This window comes from Pimephales promelas, chromosome 18, assembly GCF_988280905.1.
Source record: "Pimephales promelas chromosome 18, fPimPro1.hap1.1, whole genome shotgun sequence".
NCBI classification, from domain to species: Eukaryota; Metazoa; Chordata; class Actinopteri; order Cypriniformes; family Leuciscidae; genus Pimephales; species Pimephales promelas.
The window spans coordinates 30,728,806-30,748,560 of record NC_142786.1 but is presented as its reverse complement, the minus strand read 5'-3'; the positions used below and the strand labels follow the sequence as shown (position 1 = coordinate 30,748,560).

The window sequence follows — 19,755 nt, the reverse complement described above, 5'->3', positions numbered from 1 at the left end:
ATGTTTATTTCTGTTCGATCATTATTGCTGTTCCCTTATGAACTTTTATTACTTATTGAATAAAAAAATTATAAAAAAAAATACCAATTGATTGCAAAATGTCTGTAAAGTGTTTTGAATTATCACTAACCATCCCTTCTTTTGTTCAATTATTTGAATGATCAAATACTGAGTAACAAAAATGTTTGCATTGTGTTTCCTTTCTAACCAAATGCTATAGTTTGATTGTAATCATAATGCAAAACCTGATACTTATCTAAAAAAAAAAATTGTTAAAAAATAAATTAGTTTTCTTTTAGAGTATCTAAATGTACATCTAAATAAAAAAAGAAATCATGTCTAAAACAACATCAGGAATCAAAAAGCCTTCCTATGTATTTATATAGGAAGCTATAGGCAGTCTAAGCTGTACAGGACATTGCACACATGTAAATATTTTTTAAAGCCACAGTTTAAAGTGGCGCTCTTCTACTTGAACATTTTTTTAAATAAAGCTGGCGCTCTATTTTGATGTGAATTGTTGCATTTTTTGAAAAAAAAATATATAAATATAAAATAAAAATATATATATATTAATTCTAATGGAAAGAAATAGCCCTTAAAAATTACATAATTAATGCAAAGTATCATAAAAAAACTCTGAAAATTCTAAATAATAATCAGAAAATATTATAGAACAAAAATATATTTGAATGGTTACCCTGGAAAAAGTAAAGTTAAATTTTAAGGCATCGTCCGTTTTTGACCGGGAGGAAGCTAAGTGTAACCCATTTACGAAGAAGCCCAGAGGGTTAAAAATGTAGGCTACACGTCTTCTTTTGAATACAAAGTTCAACCAACGCACATTAGACCCAAATAGTCAAGTCATTTAATAGTGTTTAGAGACAGGGCAGTACAAAGAAAGTATTTGCAAGTACTTCTATAAGTGCTTTCATCTGGTGTCTCTGAACAAAGAAAGCAAGCAGTGTCAACTATACAAGTGACATGTTAACAGTTTAAAAGCTTCTTATTTCTTGAGGAGCTGTAAACACTTTGTGTGCAAGCAAAAAGAATGTCTGCAGAGAAAATGAATAACATCATTTAACGTAATTATCATACACTGTAGGGAAACAATATTACACGCTAATGGAACCATCAGGTCTACAGGCTTTGAACAAAAAGCATCAGCTCTCTGCATAATCTCTCTAATATCTGCAATCGGATATTGTAAATGACGGTCTGTTTAGCATGCCCAAATAAAATTCATGAGTTTTTTTTTACAAAGATTTGGCCCAAACTATATTACAATTTGTATTCTATTGGGTTTGGAAGCACGGAAATGCATGTCGCTGCAAACATCTGCTTCCATAAAGTCGGGTAACTTCCTTTATACAAACATGAAAGCCATACGGCTGCCGTTTCCTATGTGAATAAATGACAAATGGCATGAAGCGGATCTGTGTAACCAGCCCTCAATCAGAGATTTATCATCTGCTGTGTAGTCGTGTTCTGTATTGAGTTGTAATGAGGCTCTACAGTGAATGTGTAATGCTTTAAGTCATTCTCCAGGTATGTGCACCTTATCCATCTAACCACAGACCGTCATTGTGATTTATGCTGCACAAATCAAATCAAGACGAGATGGCTGCACAAGCACTTACCATGTGTTACAGGTTTTCTAGTGCATGAGCGAATTCAATTTCACAGACGCACACAAAGCAGCATGACTGAAGCCAGGTGCACACTGTAGTCCTTTACCATTGTTGCTTACGACTGAAGCCATGGCACACTGTTGGATCTCAGTTGCATTAAAGACGCTTTCAAAACGGACGCACACAAGAGTTTTACATCAATATGTGACGCGTTCAGTGACTGTTAACTGGCTGGTTAACAAAAACTCTCAAGCATTCATTTTGTGCATGGCTTCTTTTGAAAAGAAACTAGTCTCACTAATTGTATCAAGTTCTGTGGCCCTATTGGTTTTTGATTTGACAGTTTTTGTAGGAGAAGCCAAATTTTGAGAAAAATAACAATCAATTACTTCAGATTTTGGCCTAGGATCTGAGCCTCAGATGACCAAATTGTGGCCAAAAATTGACAATGTGAACATGGCTTAAGTCGCAGGCCTTAGACTTAATAAACAAGAGTATTACCTGTATTTAAACTGTAAAGGAAAAAAATGAATTCAGTGAAAGCACAAGTTCAATGTTCTTTCTTGTGATATAACTATCTAAAGAACAATTAGCTGACATAAAATTGACCTAGTTTTAAAAATAGCCTGACAGTTATCATTTTTTCTTCTTCTATTTTTTAGTTGGGTATTAAGAAAGTTAAACACATACTTTACTGACAATGTTAAACAAATTTTACATTATTAATAGAAGATGCCTTTAAAACCAATCCTCATTAATAGTCCTGAATTGATCTAAAAAACTGAATTAAAGTTAAAAATCTCTTGGGAAGGAGGCCTACATGAAAAGCTTTCCCATGTTCCTGTCCAATCTATCACTGTCAAATATACTTCTGTATCTCTCTCCTAAAGCATAAGCCAAAGTAAATAGTGATTTACAACCATGATTCATCGGTGTATAGCCTCTTTAATTAACAAACAAGGATATGTCTGGACTGGTCAAGGGCATGATCAACAGCATACATATCTGGCATTATATTAATACATTGATGATTGATTCTTGCAAGAGTAATGTGACTAAGATTAATCTAACAACAGTGATTTTAATATCCATAAGTCAAAAATTCTGCATTTTTGTAAACATTATATAGCTTGCACATTTAAAAATATTACTATACAATGGGCATGAAGAAGTATTCTACAGTCACTTAAATGCAGTATCTTTCCAGATCCCTCAGCTCAATCAGGAACATGTTATTAGATGGTGGCCTATTGGCATTGGTCCACTGTCAATTTATTATTATTAATAGATGTACGAGTGCATAAATGCTGGATTCCTACAGAGTGTTATGGTGTTGCAGTTAAGAGGAGTTGCAATTATCTAAAAGCTAGCAGTCTTTATTCCACAACCAAACAAACAAAGATTATCTAAACTGAAAGCCAGAAGGAAATAATCCAAACATGAAGATTTAAATCCAAACGGGAAGACAATAAAAATCCAACTGGGAAACAAAATGTACAGTAACAGCTTTCGTACGTTAATTAAAGACAATGACTCAAGTGAGACTGATACAGGGTAACTATGGTGAGTAACAAGGTTAAATAATGAAAACCAAATGGGAAACACTGGAACAAGGGGAGCAGTTCAAGTCTAAAGGGATACTCCACCCAAAAATGAAAACTCTATCATTTACTCGCCCTTAAATTGTTTCTTTCTTCTGCTGAACACAAATGAAGATATTCTGAAGAACGATTTGGAGTCCAAACATGGAGTCACAATCAACAATCAATGATGACTAAATTGACAAATTCATATTAAAACAAGCCTACAGCAAAAAGGTTCAAAATTAGCAATGTGTGTTCAGACATGCAGTCCGTTAGATGTTTGAGAAACAGATTATGTTGCAGATCACACTTCTGCATTCCCTAAAACTTAAAAAAAAAAAACTAAATAAATAAATAAATCCTTTCCATTTTCATCATCGACTCACGTGAACAATAAGACTTAAGCCATGATTTACATTATATAAAGTAATTATCTTCCACGTTTATTGTCTTTGCTCTGTGAACAGTAAATTACACTGAAATTATAGGTTGCATAAGTAGTTGCCTTTTTAACAGAATGTGATTCTGTTGAAGTGAAAGTCACCCATGTGTCTGATCCGCATCTGCCCACGTCCGCCTATCCTCTGATATCTGTGCCCAGTGCAGTTATAATGACCATAGTAAAAAAAGTGTGCTTAATTGTATTGAATGTCTATTTTAAATCTAAAAAGTACATTTTAAAAAATTACTAACAGATAATGATAGTATTAATGAAATTAAAGGCCACTTAAGTGTACATCAAGATAGTAAGTTCAGCGGCATTTAATATAAATGCAAACAATACACTGTAAAAAAAGGTGCAGCCATTTTAAGTACAATCAACTAGTTTATGTTTAAAGGTGCTGTGTGTAAGTTTTTGTCTGTACTAAAGCATAATAATAATATGTTTGCAGATATTTAGGAAATGTACTGAAAAACAATTCTACAGCCAGTTATTTTACCTTGAAATGTGCGTTCCATGTCAGAATGTCTGATTTTGTTTTGGTCTGTGGGATATCTCATGTTGCCAATTTACCCAGTATTTCGCCACCACTGGTTGACGGTTGGCGGAAAACACAGCATTTTGCAGCCATAGAAGCTATAGTGAACAAACTGGGTTAGACCTAAACCAACCTAAAAAGCCTCCTCACCCATCAAAAAAATCTCTATGAACGGGATTCATAATTCTTACTCTATAATTCAATAAATCAACTCATCAATTTACAGTTTATATACCTCCTCGCCTTCCATTGTCAATTGACCTTGAACAGGAACCTGTTGCATGTCCTCAATCTGGTAACGTTAAGTCTGAGCAGGAGGGAGAAACAACTCTCTCTAATATTTTGAATTTGGACTGCAGTATCTATTTCAACCACTAGCTGCCTATATTACATACTGCACCTTTAAGTCATTTCAACTTAAATTACATTAAGCTGACTTAAAAGGTGTCGTGGCAAGCTGCTACATTGCAAAACAATTCAATACTTAAATTGTTTGATACAATGCAGGCCTATGCATACGGCTTTAGGAAACAAACTACGCAATAAGAGTTTTCAAATGGGAAAATTTCAAATGGCACTTTTTTTTTTTTTGCAGGTTTTTGCATCTTTTTTGCATCTGAACTCTTCATATGAAGAGTTCAGATGCAGAAGCCTCTAAATGCCATTTGAAATTTTCTTCTACAATGATAATTTTTATCAAGCTTGTATATTTAAAGGAGTAGTTTACTTTTGAAAAGATTCGTTCATTTTAATAAACGAGTTCGAACAGGAGACTCACAAACGTGCGTCACAGAACAGAGCAAGGTGAGCATTTGAGCTTATAACACTTATTTATTTATTAAATGAGCGATCGTATCCCTAATTCATCGCCTGGAATCGTTTCTACTGAAAGTGTATTTAGGACCTTAAACCGTTTGGTTCCCACTGAAGTCCATTATATTGAGAAAAATGCTGGAATGTTTTCATCAAAAACCCTCATTTATTTTCGACTGAAGAAAGAATGACATGGATATTTTGGATGACATGGGGGTGAGTAAATTATCAGCAAACGTTTTTTCAAAAGTGAACTAATCCTTTAAACGGACACTCCACTTTTTTGCCACTCCCCCAGAGTTAAACAGATGGGTTTTACCATTTTCTAATCCATCCGATTTTCTGATATTTAGAAGAATATCAGTAACCAGACAGTTTCTGGTCTCATTGACTTCCATAGTAGGAAAAAAAATATACTATGGAAGTCAATGAGACCAGAAACTGTCTGGTTACCGATATTCTTCTAAATATCAAAAAAATCGGCTGAATACATTCGAAAATGGTAAAACCCATCTGTTTAACTCTGGGGGAGTGGTAAAATGAGCCTATTTCCAAAAAAGGTGGAGTATCCCTTTAAGTTAATTAATTTCACTTAAATGACAATTAATCTCCATTGCCATTTAAGTGAAATTACTGAACTTAAATACACACGCTTGATAAAAATGATCATTCTAGAAGAAAATTTCAAATGGCACTTAGAGGCTTTTGCATCTGAACTCTTCATATATACTGTATATATACATATACAAATCAAGGTTGAAACTCTGAGGGCTGTTATTGTCCATTTCTAAGTTCAGGGCAGTAATCAGGCATATGAATGCGAAGAATGAACTGAATTATGAGTTACGTTCCACTGTTAACCTTCTGTGGGAGAAAAGTGTAAACAATTTCAGTGCATGTTTGTTAATATAAGACCTTGAAAGAAGGATTAAATTTATAAGGATTCTGAAAAAGTTTTTGTTTTTCAAATCTCAAGGAGACATTCCCTCAAGACTGAAGACAAAATGCACATTAACAAGCACAGAATTCATTTCATAATTTGGTACACATCCATCTATCCACCCACCCATCCATCCATCTTTCATTATTATCAATATTTATTATATATAATTTTAAATAGAATATATATATATATATATATATATATATATATATATAGAATGATTTTTCGTATATTTTATTTAATTTATTAAACAAAAAATGTGGTACTGCATACATATAATTTCATGCACATTCTCAAAAGACAGTTGTTGAATTAATGAAGCGACACCTTGGAGTTCGCACTGCAATTCACACCTAATTTGCCCTAACAGGTTTCAGGTTTCATCCCAATTATCACCAAGCATGCCCAGACATCTTTACATTCAACCCCCCAAACAATAAATAAATCAAAGGTTTTCTATAACACGAGGTGGTCCGACCATGGACATTCAGTTCAATTATTGTGTCAATAGCACAAAGAATTGTAAACAAGCTATCGGACGATATCCTGACCTATTTTCGTTTTCTCATTTGCATAGGCCTACCTACTGTGACATACTGATATCTATTCAAGCTACGAACATTAGAAGACACTCATTTTCACCTGTAACCGCAAGAAAAGGGCCCTGTCGTGACTACACAGTGGGATAAAAGCACGAGGAGAATGAACATGTCACTGATGGTTTTTCACGCTGAGGATAATTGGGTCTGGTTGAAGTCCTGATGGCCACCCCCTGGTGACGCAAGTGAAAGGTACGAACCAGCCCACTGCAGCGAGAACATGTGAGAGAGATACGTAACGTGCCCTCCTACACGCCCCCACCGAGTCAACCACATACACACGCACACAAAGTTCAGCATGTCTGTGGCTGATTGATGGTGTTCTCGTGTAGGACAGTGGAATAATGTCCCATTGCATTAGTAGAAAGAGATTGCATTTAGTCACGCGCCCCTTCAGTCAGGGAAGGGGGACAATGACATCATATTAAATACTCCATGGCGGGCCTTATCAATCACACTTTTCAAATTAAAGATGTCGAATTTAATTTGATTCATGGCAGCAAATAAGATGCAAAGCCAGGAAGGGACGGTCTAGGCTATTCTGCGAAGGTTACCGCTGAGTCCGATATTGCAAAGTAACAAAGCTGGGAGTGCTCCAAGAGCTTATGACGACACGAAAAAACAATATCTGAATGTGGGGAAATATGCTCATTTTGACTGGATTTATTCATTTTAAGATGTATATAATAGGATGAAGAAGAAACGTGTCCACTAAATTAAAGTCATGCAGTCAAACCAGAAAAACTGCAGTAAAAAAAAAAAAACACAAAGAGGAAATGACATCATAGAGAGGAGGACCAGATCCTTGTGATGGTGTCAATGAGTGTCTTACAACCCCAAATCAAAAAAAGTTTTGTAAAATGAATTAAAATCAATAATCAGTTTTTTGTTCATTCTTGACAAAAGTATAAAGTTTCCCAATGTTTTCACACACTAACATCATTGTATTTTGTAAATATGAACAAATTTTGATCTTGATGGCAGCAACGCACCTCCATAAAAATTGGGACAGAGACATGTTTACCACTGTGCCATACACTCTCAGGAAAAAGGTACAAAAGCGGTCACTGGGGCTGTACCTTTTCAAAAAGTACACTTTTGTACCTTAAGGGTGCATATTGGTACCTTAATGGTACATATTAGCACCTAAAATGAACATATCAACACTTAAAATGTGCATATTAGTACCTGAAAAGTACATATTAGCACCGGAAATGTACATATTAGCACCTAAAATGTACATATCAACAATTAAAATGTACATATTAGCACCTGAAATGTACATATATTAGCACCTAAAATGAACATATCAACACTTAAAATGTACATATTAGCACCTGAAATTTACATATTAGCACCTAAAATGAACAGATCAACACTTAAAATGTACATATTAGCACCTGAAATTTACATATTAGCACCAGAAATGTACATATTAGGACCTGAAATTTACATATTAGCACCGGAAACGTACATACTAGCACCAAAAATTTACATATTAGCACATAAAGTGCACATATTAGTACCTAAAATGGACAAAAGTGTACCTTTTGAAAAGGTACAGCCCCAGTGACAGCTTTCGTACCTTTTTTTCTGAGAGTGCATCACCTTTCATTTTAATTACACTTTTTAATCATTTAGTAGTTGCGGATACTAATTCTTGGGTTTTGCAAGTGGAATATTTGCCCAATCTTGTCTGATACAAGACAGCTGCTCAACAGTCTGTGGTCATCATTGCAGAGCGCCTCTAGTGGCCAAAAGCTCCAAAGTGCTGCTTTAAAAGTGCACTTTGTGATAATGTTAAATTAAAATTTGAATTCAAAGTACATTTTAAATCATTATGTTGTGCTTTAAAGAACACTTATTTTCATGTTGCTTAGCACTTTATTAATTATGCACTCTAAAAAATGCTGGGTCGTTTTAACCCAATGTTGGGTCAAATATGGACAAACCCGAAATGTTGGGTTAAAAATGTAATGTAAAAATTTAACCCAACGGCTGGGTTAGTCCATATTTGACCCAAAGTTGGGTTAAAACAACCCAGCATTTTTTAGAGTGTGACTAGTGTTGTTCGATATATTGCATATCACACACATATTATACACATATACAGTATGTACTTAACTGAAACTTCATCATTACAAATGTGTATTTAAAAATATATTTAAAGACATGACACAAGTTTATATTTTGTTTACTTAAAGTATATTTTGTTTGCTTAAATGATTGTCAGTGCATTCGGCAGGACACTTTAGACATATAAAGATGCATTTTATTCATAGAGGGTCAAGTTCAGATAATTGAAGGTTTCATACATTTTACTTTAATTGCGATTAATTGTCTGAAAACATTATATTCAGTTCACTTTTAATATTTTTCTAATGTAATTAATTTAATTATTTCCATAATAATTCCATATTTGCTCTTTTAAAATGTGCGCTAAAGTGTACTTTTTTTTCATAAAGGTTAGTTCAGGCTGTACATTTTTTTTATTAATACTAATTTCTGATATCTGAATTTAAATGTAAATAAGATACGTCCACTCATATGTATTTTTTATTTATATGTTTATGGAAAAATTCCATCTTTTACTTATTAAATCAAAACAGTTTAAAAACAGTGTTAGTTTATTTTTAAAAACATGACGTGTTCATCTTATCATTTTTTATTCTATTTTATTGTGGACACTCCCATTTATAGTGGCAAATCAACAAAGGCAAATCCTCTACTACAAAAGCACTTCGAAGGCTCCATTAGCACAGCTTCTCCGGTGTTCTCTATATTCATAATCATTTTCATTCCAGTCAGGGAGTAATAAACATGGTTTTTAGGGTGACTGAAAGCGTAGCCAAGCCCCTCCTTTTACGCTTGGCAGGGTCAGGCCCATTCAGTCCGCATCGGGAGTCCAGCGTAAGTGTACTACCTTAATTAAAGTCTCCCCCTTAATGGGAATGTCTCTTCTACTGAATGGAAATAGGAAATTCAATAGAGCATCCAGAGGACATGACAAAATACGAGGGAAGATAGTTGCCCATTGACAGGACAGGTCTCATCTGTTCTGTTCGGGGAGACCGGATAGAGTCATATTTGCCTGATTGCTGTATTATTAATGAATGCCCAGCATTTGCGATTTTACTTGAGCGTCTTAAGTGGTCAATAATGCTCAGTTTATGCAGGAAAAACACTTGAATTCTTTGTACTTGTTTATTAACAGGATATATATCTACAACAGAGAATATCTTAATTTGAAAGAGGTTAAGAGAAACCAAAGGACCCTGCTTGAATGAAATTTGGGTGTCAAATTGCAATTATGATCATTTATTAAGGAACATCACACCTTTTCTGAACAAGCAACATAGAACACAAGAAGCAAATCTTAAAAATAAAATAAAACAGAGCGAGATGGAGTTGAAGGTTATTTAGAGTTTTTAGAAAATGGCATTACTTGATACAGGACAACTGCAGCAAGAAAATACAGGGGTAAATAACAATAATAATAAAAAAACAAGCTACTATGAGTCAATATAATCAAAATGGATAAGGAAAAATGCCTCATGACAAAAAATAATTTTAGCGTGTTAGTACCCAAAGCCAGAATAATCTGCTAATTTTACTGGGTTTGAAAATACCCAGACATGAATTACAAGAACAAATATGCATGCCCACTATAACCAAGAGATATTGAAGAGGGAATTTTAAAGAACATACATAAAAATAATTTAAAAAAAAAGGTAGTAATAATTGGACGTGGCACTTTAAGGGAATATATTTAAATGGAAAGTGCATATTTACAATATAATTGCTCTTCAGCTTGCTAAGGTTTGTTTGCTAACTTCATTTGCTGAGAGAATTTAAAACAAGATTTCAATTTTTATTCGCTATAGACACATGCCCATCTCTGTCTACTTTTGATCTTCTCCAACCTTCTGAATAAACTAAAGCCTATTTAGCCTAAAGGACAAGGCTATATCCATTAAGCATAACGTAAAGACTTTAATTTAAAATAGTATGGTAAATGTTTAGTCATGCTTGGAAGGTCAGGAAGAAGTAGCATTATGTCTGAGGAAGGTATAAGTTATGATGATGTTTCTCTAAATTCACTTTGGCGGGAAAAAGCATTTTAGCCAAAGGCAAATTCACATTTGCAAGCAATTTCTGAAAGTCTTGACTGCTGACATCAAAAATATTTAACATTGAGAACTGCAAAAAATAGGGTTAAAGAGGTTTAAAGCTAAACTGTGCTCTTGCTTCACATCACAAAAGTCGGTGGTAAAGTCTTTTTCTTACAAGGAGAAACATTTATTCACCTTCTATTCAGTGTTTTATTCACGACACGGCGAAACAACAGAACACAAGACTAGAAGATAGATTACGAGAGCTTCATTCAAACACAAACTGACCTATCCTCCCACACACTGACAGCCTGCACACTCCCGCAACAACACTTATACAAATAGATGATCCAAAGCAACAGCCTTATGACCACCAATGTTTGATAAAGCGCTTATTACATAACATGTTCTGTCGAGGTCTGTAAATTTTATAACACAATCTGCTTGTAAAATATAAATGCAATCAATCCAAATGTCTAATTAAATATTGGATGATGCGTATTCGGTATTTTTATGTTACGCTGATTTTAGGATTATTATGTTTAAAGGAGCACTCCGGCGCAAAATGAATTACACATCGGTACCAAGTCGATCGTTCTCTGAGTTTTGTTTTCATGATAATCGAATGTAAAGAGTTTTATCTCTAAAAACTGTTTAGTGTATAATGCTACTGGGGGCATTTACTAAGTAAAAAGAAATCGCTCAAAATAGCCCCACACTAACACAGTAACATAATAAGGGTCCCTACATGCAAAGCGAAGCATTGAGAACATTGTAAGTGTACAGACCGTTTAATAAGAAGATACTTTATAAAGACAGTACCCTTCGTGTATACAGGCAGGAGCCATCTTGGAAAACAGTCACGACAAGTCGAACCACGAACGCCGTTCATACAGTGCGGACTGTCTTTATAAAAGAAGAAATGTTTCTTGAGCAGTAAATCAGCATGTTAGAATGATTTCTGAAGGATCATGTGACACTGATGACTGGAGTAATGATGCTGAAAATGCAGCTTTGGCATCACAGGAATACATTACATTAGTGTTTCTGATCAAAACATTAAAACATTACCCACTTGCAATAGCTTTGTCCATTGACCGTTGGTTTTGACCTGCAAGATCTGAGAAACAACATGTAAGTAGTAGTCCGAATATACAAACCAGGTTATAATGCAATTTCTCTCTGCACGCTTCAGTTTTACTGTTGATATAAAGGAGAATGACATTTACAAATGTTCAAGATGAAGACTTCAAAATGAACAAAACATTTGATATATTACTTGATGAAAGACTTTTAAACAAACTGAACTGAACGTTTGTGGAGTATTTTGATCTGTTTTTGTGCATTGAAATTGGTTGTTTTTATGATGGCCGTATACATGGTATATATCGATTGTGTTTATAAAAAGAAATAATTGGCACCTCTTATTCTGCTTTAACAACATAAGCAGAGTAATTCAACCTGCAATCTTCTGGCAAGTCTACCAGGAGAATAAAAAAACACAACCTACCATTGTTCAAAGAAAAAAATGAGGTGTACTTGTGCTCTTTTAGGGTGATCTGACCATTAGTGCCATTATATTCTTTCCCTCTCAACAGTCAGAATTGCAGAGTGCTCTGACTTCTAATGCATTTTGGGGTAAAACTAACTGACAATGTTGGTGTTGCTCTATAAAAGAAAAGATTATTTTCTCTCTTCCATTCATCACCTATCTCGTCTTCAGACACACTTAATATACTCTTCTCTCGTACCTTCCATCATCCGTGAGAGTGATTGAGAGTTCATATTTCCGAGTAAACAATTTTAATATAAAATATATGAAGCAAAATTTCAATTTGTCACAAGAGAACCATCACTAAAAACAGATATGAAAGAGCTTTTTTTATTTGACACCAAATTGGTGTATAACCTAATGTTATCCGGTTCTTTTAGTCATATTACAAATATTTTTAATGGATAAAACCTGCCTGACTAAACATTACAGTGAAGGCAAAGTTTCTCATCAGCCACAACCAACTTTAATAACTGTCCACGACCCTCACGAAACTGGGGAAGTTTCAGTTGTGTTAGGCAATCTTAGCAAGAAATAACATTTGCATATGATATTAACACATGATTAAATAAAGAGACATCATTGTCGCTGATAAAGGCACTCGAGGTATGAAGTGCTGTTCGGTCTGTAAAGACTGTGTGCGCTGAGACAAAAGTCCTTTCTCATGGAAATCAGTCATGTCTCCACTTCCTCCGTGGGTCATCCACCCCCGAGTGTCCTCTCCCTGCTTTTCATTAAAAACACGAATTTAACCCTGCACATATGCTACCTCAATTAGGGATGCAATGGTTTAAAAATGGCACGCAAGCTTTGTGGGCTTATTATTACTTTTTATATAGTGGGATTGTTATTACTTATTATATTAAGTGTCTTTAACTACCAACCATTTAGATTTAAATTAATTTAAATTCTGTAACCTACATGTTTTTACATTGTACTTATATTTAAAAAAAAAATACCTGCATGTAATTATAGCATGTGGTTGATTTCTGTAACATCTATAATTACATTGTTTTACCATTTTTTTTACACCTTAACCCACCCATAATCCTAATCAACCTGTCGCTAACTTCACTCATCCTATCTTGATAGCAGCAATTAACCTATATTTTTTTTGAGAAGTAGCATACATAGACACTTAATATAAAGCATGACCAGCCTCTTAAAAAAGGTCCGTATTAAAACCAAAAGGGTGCCACAGTAGAACTGTTTAAAGGTCAACTTTTTAGATTCAGATCATCTGAAGAGCTTAAAATGTACTATACAATGCCATGAACAGATCGCAGAAAGTGGTTTGCTTCATGCTTTTTTAAAAAGAGCTTCATTCTTCGAGAATTTAATGCTTGAAAACAAATTTGATGTTATTAGTTTCGGAGAACCAGAAACATGGGCAATCTCTCGTGGCTCTTGCAATTCCTTCAAGAATTCAGTTAGTGATTCGCACCCACAATTCAATATCTTTTGTTAGTTTACCTTTATAACCCACGGAAAAAACACAAAGGTTTCGGCTTCTTCGTTGTTTGATAGCCAACCTCTCATATGTGTCTCAATATTTCCAATACCCTTACGAAGTTGCTCACCTGCTTTGACGCAAAAGAATCGTGTTAAACGAGCCATCTGCATTCATGTTTGCACAGTTGAAGACGGAACTTCGTAAAACATGCGTCGAATGAGTTAATTATAACGTCACCCATGTCTGCAGATCAGCACACGTCCAAAGTCACGGATTGTCCGAACCAGGACTATTTCAACTTTAGATACTTCCTCTACAGCAATGTGAGCGAAATATTAAAGAGGAGTGCTCTTCGTCATTGTGCGTTTTAAAGCAATCTGACTAACACATTTATTTGTTTTATCGATTTTAAACGTCGGAAGGAACCTGTCACCTCCCTGTTGCATTGCTATAAAGCCGAGCGTGCGAGTCAGTACGGTCACGGAGACGCGCATCGGACGCGCGCACTGAGTGAAGAACTGAAGATACGTGGAGGAAACTGTTCACGCACAGCTGAAAGAACATTGAACAACATACTCGAACAATACGACTTGAATCGACGTTTACCTTGCGGGTTAACCTACTTTAAAGTGCTTTGGGAAAGGAAAAGGAAAGTTACTGGGTGAAACATGAAATTTTTCTTACCGGCTGTAGTCCTTTTTCTTGTTTTGTGCCAAGTTTTTGGAGAAGAATTGGGTCCAAAAGAAGACCATGATTATTGGACAGACAACAATCAGGTACAGGTGAGTTTGCATGTCTAAACAGGTCTTTTAGACTAAATAAAAGCTACTGCAACTATATGACATTTTTTTAGGGCTGGTTTTATGAGGCAAAACAACAACAACAACACATTCTTATCAACCATTTTCATTATATTGACTATATTATAGGCTATTATATTCTAATAACTGTTAAAAATCTTATCTGTAAAGGTCATTTTATTTAATTATGCTACTTTTCATTATTAAAGCTCAGCTTTAAATATCACTATTGACATTTCAGTGAGCAAATTCCGTTGTAATTACTATTAGGCTATACATATAAAAAATGCAATCAATTTTGGGGAAAACATGGACAAACCCAGCCATTGGGTTACATTTTTAAATTGCATTTTTCACCCAATGGCTGGGTTTGTCCATATTTTACCCAAAATTGAGTTAAAACAACCCAGTTGGTTATAATTGTACACTGTTATAATCGATTGGGTAGGATGTAGCCACATATTCAGGATCGAGGAGGACCAAAAGCAATCATTTAAAAATTAACCATTAAATACATTTAACATGGAACCCGTAATACACTGTTATCAACTGTATTCATTCGATTTCTAGTTAGAATGGATTCAAGTAGGCTAACAATATGCACAGGTCGCTGTCCAGTGCTGAATTACTCAACGCTCATATTGCTTGTTTGAATGGAGCACACGTTTCCCATTTGACATTGCGGGTTGGAAGAGAGCCAAGCACTTAAGTCTCTCAAGCTTTTTGTGTCTAAAAACTGCATCTATGCAACTGCTAAAGTATTTTTGTGCTCAAAAACTGTGGTGAACAAATTATGAAATTTGGTGAATTCTGTATTTGGGAGTTATAAAATACTAATAGTATTAGCATCTGCACGGGTTCCAGTGATCTTATAATGCGAGTGGCATCTGTATGGAGGTCTAATGTTCCAATAATCAAATCATCTCTTGTAGGATGAGTGGCTTCAGGCGGATCCCTTCAGAGAGATACTAAGACGTATGACGAGGAAACCCCGACCTCATCAGTTCATTGGTCTGATGGGGAAACGGTCCTCTGGTAAGACCGCAGTCCTTTATCTCATGCATATCATAAAATAAATAAAAAATCAAATGTTGATAATACTTTTTAACTAGAATGCAGACACACACACAAATGCTTTTGACCTATAACTGACATCTCTTTCATTCTTCCGCCCCCACAGCAAATGCACAGATTACACGGAAAAGTAAGTGATCTCAAAAACACGTCTGCTATTTGCTAAATGCTTACATTTGCCTAAAAGCAAAGACACTTAAGGACTTCATTTACATATGCAATCATATAACAACATTTTCAGTGTTTCTTTTTCCTCACATGAAAAAAAAAAGTTTTTAGAACTCAAGAAGAGAGAAATCGTTACAAATCCTTGAACTTTGCTGTCATATTCATGAAATCTGAAGAGTTTTAGCGACACGTGATTCCTTTTAATGGAAGCTCACAACCTCAAGGTCTTTTTCACAATAGAATAAAAACAATTGTAACATGCTTCAACCGCACTCTAGACTTCAACAATATAGTTGAATTGTACATATGTATGCGTGTATATATATATATAACCCTTAATTGTCTTCCAGGGCATAAAATCAATTCTTTTGTGGGGCTGATGGGTAAAAGAAGCCAAGAGGAGCCAGGTAGGAAGTGCAAAACCTCTCAATTAGTTTTAGGATAGCTGCTTCATCAATGATAGAAATAGAGACAATACTAATAAAAACTAGTAGCTTTGATACACAAGTTATTTTTAACCCCAACCTTCTCTTTTCACAGAATATGAATGGGGAACAGTACAGATCTACGACAAAAGACGTTAATGGCTAAATGGATTGTCACATCCGCTTCCTTACGGATCATGTCATTATGTGATACTTATTTTTCTTTTTTTCAATCAGGTCAGAAATAAACATTCTTATTTCACATTGTGAAATATGGCCACACCTGCGCCAGTTTATTTATGTCAGACGTTTCAAAACGGTGATCAAACGTGTTTGTCACGACATCTTTCCCGATGTTGTGGAGCATTAAAGCCAAGTGTTGTCCATTCTAAGGTACTCAGACAGAGATTTGTGCTGAAAATGTCAATTTTAGTGCCTCATAGTGTTTTCACCACGACTGATGATGTTATAATACAGGCAGTCCGGGTGTGATGTCATCCTGCGCATGTCTTGTCACTGCTATGAGCTAAGGTTTTGCTATCTTGATATCTCTGTGTGATTGTAGCTTGATATTAAAAATATTTTCTTTATTGGTGGAACTTTTAATTCCTTGTTTAGTTGAATGTGTGGCGTATCACGGTCTAAAGGTGCTTTCACAATGGCACACTCACTCCACCTACAGGCTATTATATTTTAACCATCAAGTATTCTTTTAAACAGGGCTTATGTTTAACAATGCAACTGGTATTTTGAAGAAACCCTTTATCAGTATCATGACCAGATCTTTTAATGCAATCTGTAGCACATTAAACTCTCCAAAGTAATTTGAAAGTGAAGCTAATCTATATAGAAAATTAAACATTCAAGCTGTTTCTTTTCTCTAATTGAAAATCCCCTTTCCATTTACACTTTCTTACAGTAATGATGCACCAAAGAAAATACAAATACATAAAATTAAAATAAAATTAAATATAATTTCTTAACCCTTATATTAGTTTCTAGAGCCCGACCGATAAAGGATTTGAGGCCAATACCGATACAAATATTTGTTGGTTTTAAAATCCGATATATCGACCGTTTTTTTTTTTTTTTTTTCCAGAATACATGATAATGCATTCATGAATAATATGATAATGCATTTTAAAAAGAAACAGACAAGAACAACATCAAAATATATGAAAGTTCTGATAAATAAAACAATAATTAGTTCCTACATTGCCTTATAAGCTACCTGCGTGTTGCGTTATACACGAGTGTTGCCAACAGGGACGGTGTAGAGTGCCCTCTGGTGGACAAACTATACAACTCCAACACTCATGACATTGGTTGAAGCGTGTTTCGTCCGTTTTTATTTTTATTTTTGAAATATTCATTTATCAGCCATTATAACTGCCGATACCGACAGTTTAGAAAATGCCTAATATCAGCCGATAATATCGGCCTGCCGATAAAGTTATGGATAAACAGTGAAGCCTACTTTAACCAGTGCCATTCATTAAACTCAGAGACTTACAATTACAGTAAAACAGTACAGGTTTTTTTTTTTGTTTTTTTTTTTGATTGTTTTAGTTTTAACGAGCCAACTAATTATTAATTTCAATTAGCTGACTCTACACACAAAAACACCCACTAAAGGGACGGACCCACCGAAGGAACATGAGATAAGTGTATAGCTCAATTGTACAATGGTAACAGATATTATCCAGCCCAGATATAGGCTAACAAAAAATAAATAAATAAAATAGTAACTTAAACTGAACCAAAAACATTACCTTTCAAAAGTTTGTAGACAATAGCCTACCTTTTTTACTCTGCCATCACCGATAATAAATGAGATATTTTTAATTTACATATAATATTACTATTTTATATTATTAGCCTACTGTTTTTACTGCATCTTTGATCAAAACATTGCCTCATGAGCAAAAACATTTTAAACCTAACCCACCTCAAACTCTTGAACAGTATTATATCACAACTTACTAACGTAAATTAAATGAATATGGAATCGCCTTTATCTTTGTGTATCTACTTTTTCACAAGGGACATTGCGTAATAAAATATCAAACTAAATCAACAGCACAAAAAAAGTAATGGTGACCATATCGAATGGAATAACTTTTATGCAGTTTTAAAACTGCATCCACTTTTAAAAGTATCTAAATACTTTTCAGATATATTGTAAATACACAAAGGGAAATCATACAATAACATGTAATAGGATGTATCCTTGTGTCAGCTCATCCGAACCGTCACCTGAGAACATCACAACGCTGTCTGCCTTCTCATGGATGTACTTTTATTTCAGGTAATTAAAAAACAGAGATCGCTGAATGTTCCTGCTGCCATCTAGTGGATATGAGTTTAGACTACAGTCACAATGCCAAGACAAGCTTGGCTACTATTGTTCATCATACTTTGATTTGTTTTAACCCCAACTATTAAGCTTTTGCATCCAGTACGGGTTGTGCCACAAATCAGGCAGCTTGTTGAACAGGGTGTGCAATTTATTTCATGATTAATAAAATAGTGAACATCTAATAATTCAACAAAAGTTGCTTCAAGATAGTTACAGCACAGAAGTCTGTATTACACAGATGAAGGGAAAAAGCATCATGAGAAAGAAATCTTTTGTGCTAATTTTAATTTTTCAAGTTTCAGACAAGAATTATGTCTAATTCTGAGAATTCACGTGGTCACATGATCAAATGAGTAGAGCAGAGGAATGGTAGCTAACTAAACCCTCAACCCAACTGGCTGAGGTCTATGCAATGTGCAATGACAGCAGGAGAGTTGTATCATCAATGCTTTGCAAATGTTAAAAGTTCACAACACTCAAAACCACATATAGCACGCCACTTCCATTGAAAAGGCACAATTTTTATTTATTCATTTACAAATGGCCAACCTTTAAAACCTTTGATTTTCAACATCAGGTCACACTACTTATTATCTGAGCTATTAAAATGTTTTATGAGATTTGCAATAAACAAACATTTTTTTAACATGGAAAGCTTTTTGACAGATTTGCTATTCCCATAAATTAAAATTTACTGAATAATTTTGTTTCTTACAATCTTTAGGTTAAAGGCTGAGCTTGAATAATCCAGTTCGTGCAAAAAAAAAAAAAAAAAAAAAAAATTAAGTTAAATTAATTAAAAAAAATTCATTAAATTAAATTAAATTAATTAAAGATTAATTTCTGCTGAAAATAGGCAAATAAATGCCACATTTTCAATGTCACAATTTTAAGGAATGTTACAGTTTTTCAAATAGAGGGATAGTTGTGCTGGAACAAGGATGCATAATTTATTGTGTCCCACACTTCATGTTTCTGATAAATAAATGTGTTTTAAAATGTTTATTATACTTAACTGAATTGAAAATTAGTTAAACATATTATTAAATAGGTAAGTTATGATACTGCTGGTTGATTTTATCGGTGGTTCCAGTTAAAGTCAAAACCACTTATTTAAGGAAGGGCATTTGATGAGTTTAAAATCAGCTACTTTCATAGTGAGTTAATAGTTTAACAATCACATCTAATAGTTCTCTCACAAAAGACATGGGATTTTGCCTCTAATACAGTAATGTGTCCTATACTAATGAAACATGTCATGAT

The 19,755-nt window shown here is 34.4% G+C and overlaps 2 protein-coding genes across 4 annotated transcripts in view; one reads left to right on the top strand and one right to left on the bottom strand.

Moving 5' to 3' along the window:
* c1galt1a (core 1 synthase, glycoprotein-N-acetylgalactosamine 3-beta-galactosyltransferase 1a) overlaps positions 1-19,755 on the bottom strand; it is a 56,368-nt gene that overhangs the window by 35,108 nt on the left and 1,505 nt on the right. The gene's annotated exons all lie outside the window — the stretch shown is intronic.
* tac1 (tachykinin precursor 1) lies at positions 13,905-16,723 on the top strand. 2 transcript variants are annotated; one of them, XM_039680763.2, is made up of 5 exons: positions 13,905-14,442; positions 15,399-15,501; positions 15,647-15,670; positions 16,059-16,115; positions 16,249-16,723. In XM_039680763.2, the coding sequence occupies exons 1-5, from the start codon at positions 14,335-14,337 to the stop codon at positions 16,290-16,292; spliced, it is 336 nt and encodes a 111-aa protein (XP_039536697.1). In that variant the 5' UTR covers positions 13,905-14,334; the 3' UTR covers positions 16,293-16,723. The 2 variants fall into 2 exon arrangements, with proteins under 2 accessions (XP_039536697.1, XP_039536696.1); XM_039680762.2 differs by having other exon boundaries at positions 13,928-14,448.

Bases quoted from the DNA above. Each gene is read 5' to 3' on its own strand.
- tac1 (XM_039680762.2), top strand. From the start codon at position 14,335: ATGAAATTTTTCTTACCGGCTGTAGTCCTTTTTCTTGTTTTGTGCCAA. The intron at 15,671-16,058 runs GTAAGTGATCTC...ATTGTCTTCCAG, and splicing joins TGCACAGATTACACGGAAAA to GGCATAAAATCAATTCTTTT. The intron at 16,116-16,248 runs GTAGGAAGTGCA...CTCTTTTCACAG, and splicing joins AAGAAGCCAAGAGGAGCCAG to AATATGAATGGGGAACAGTA.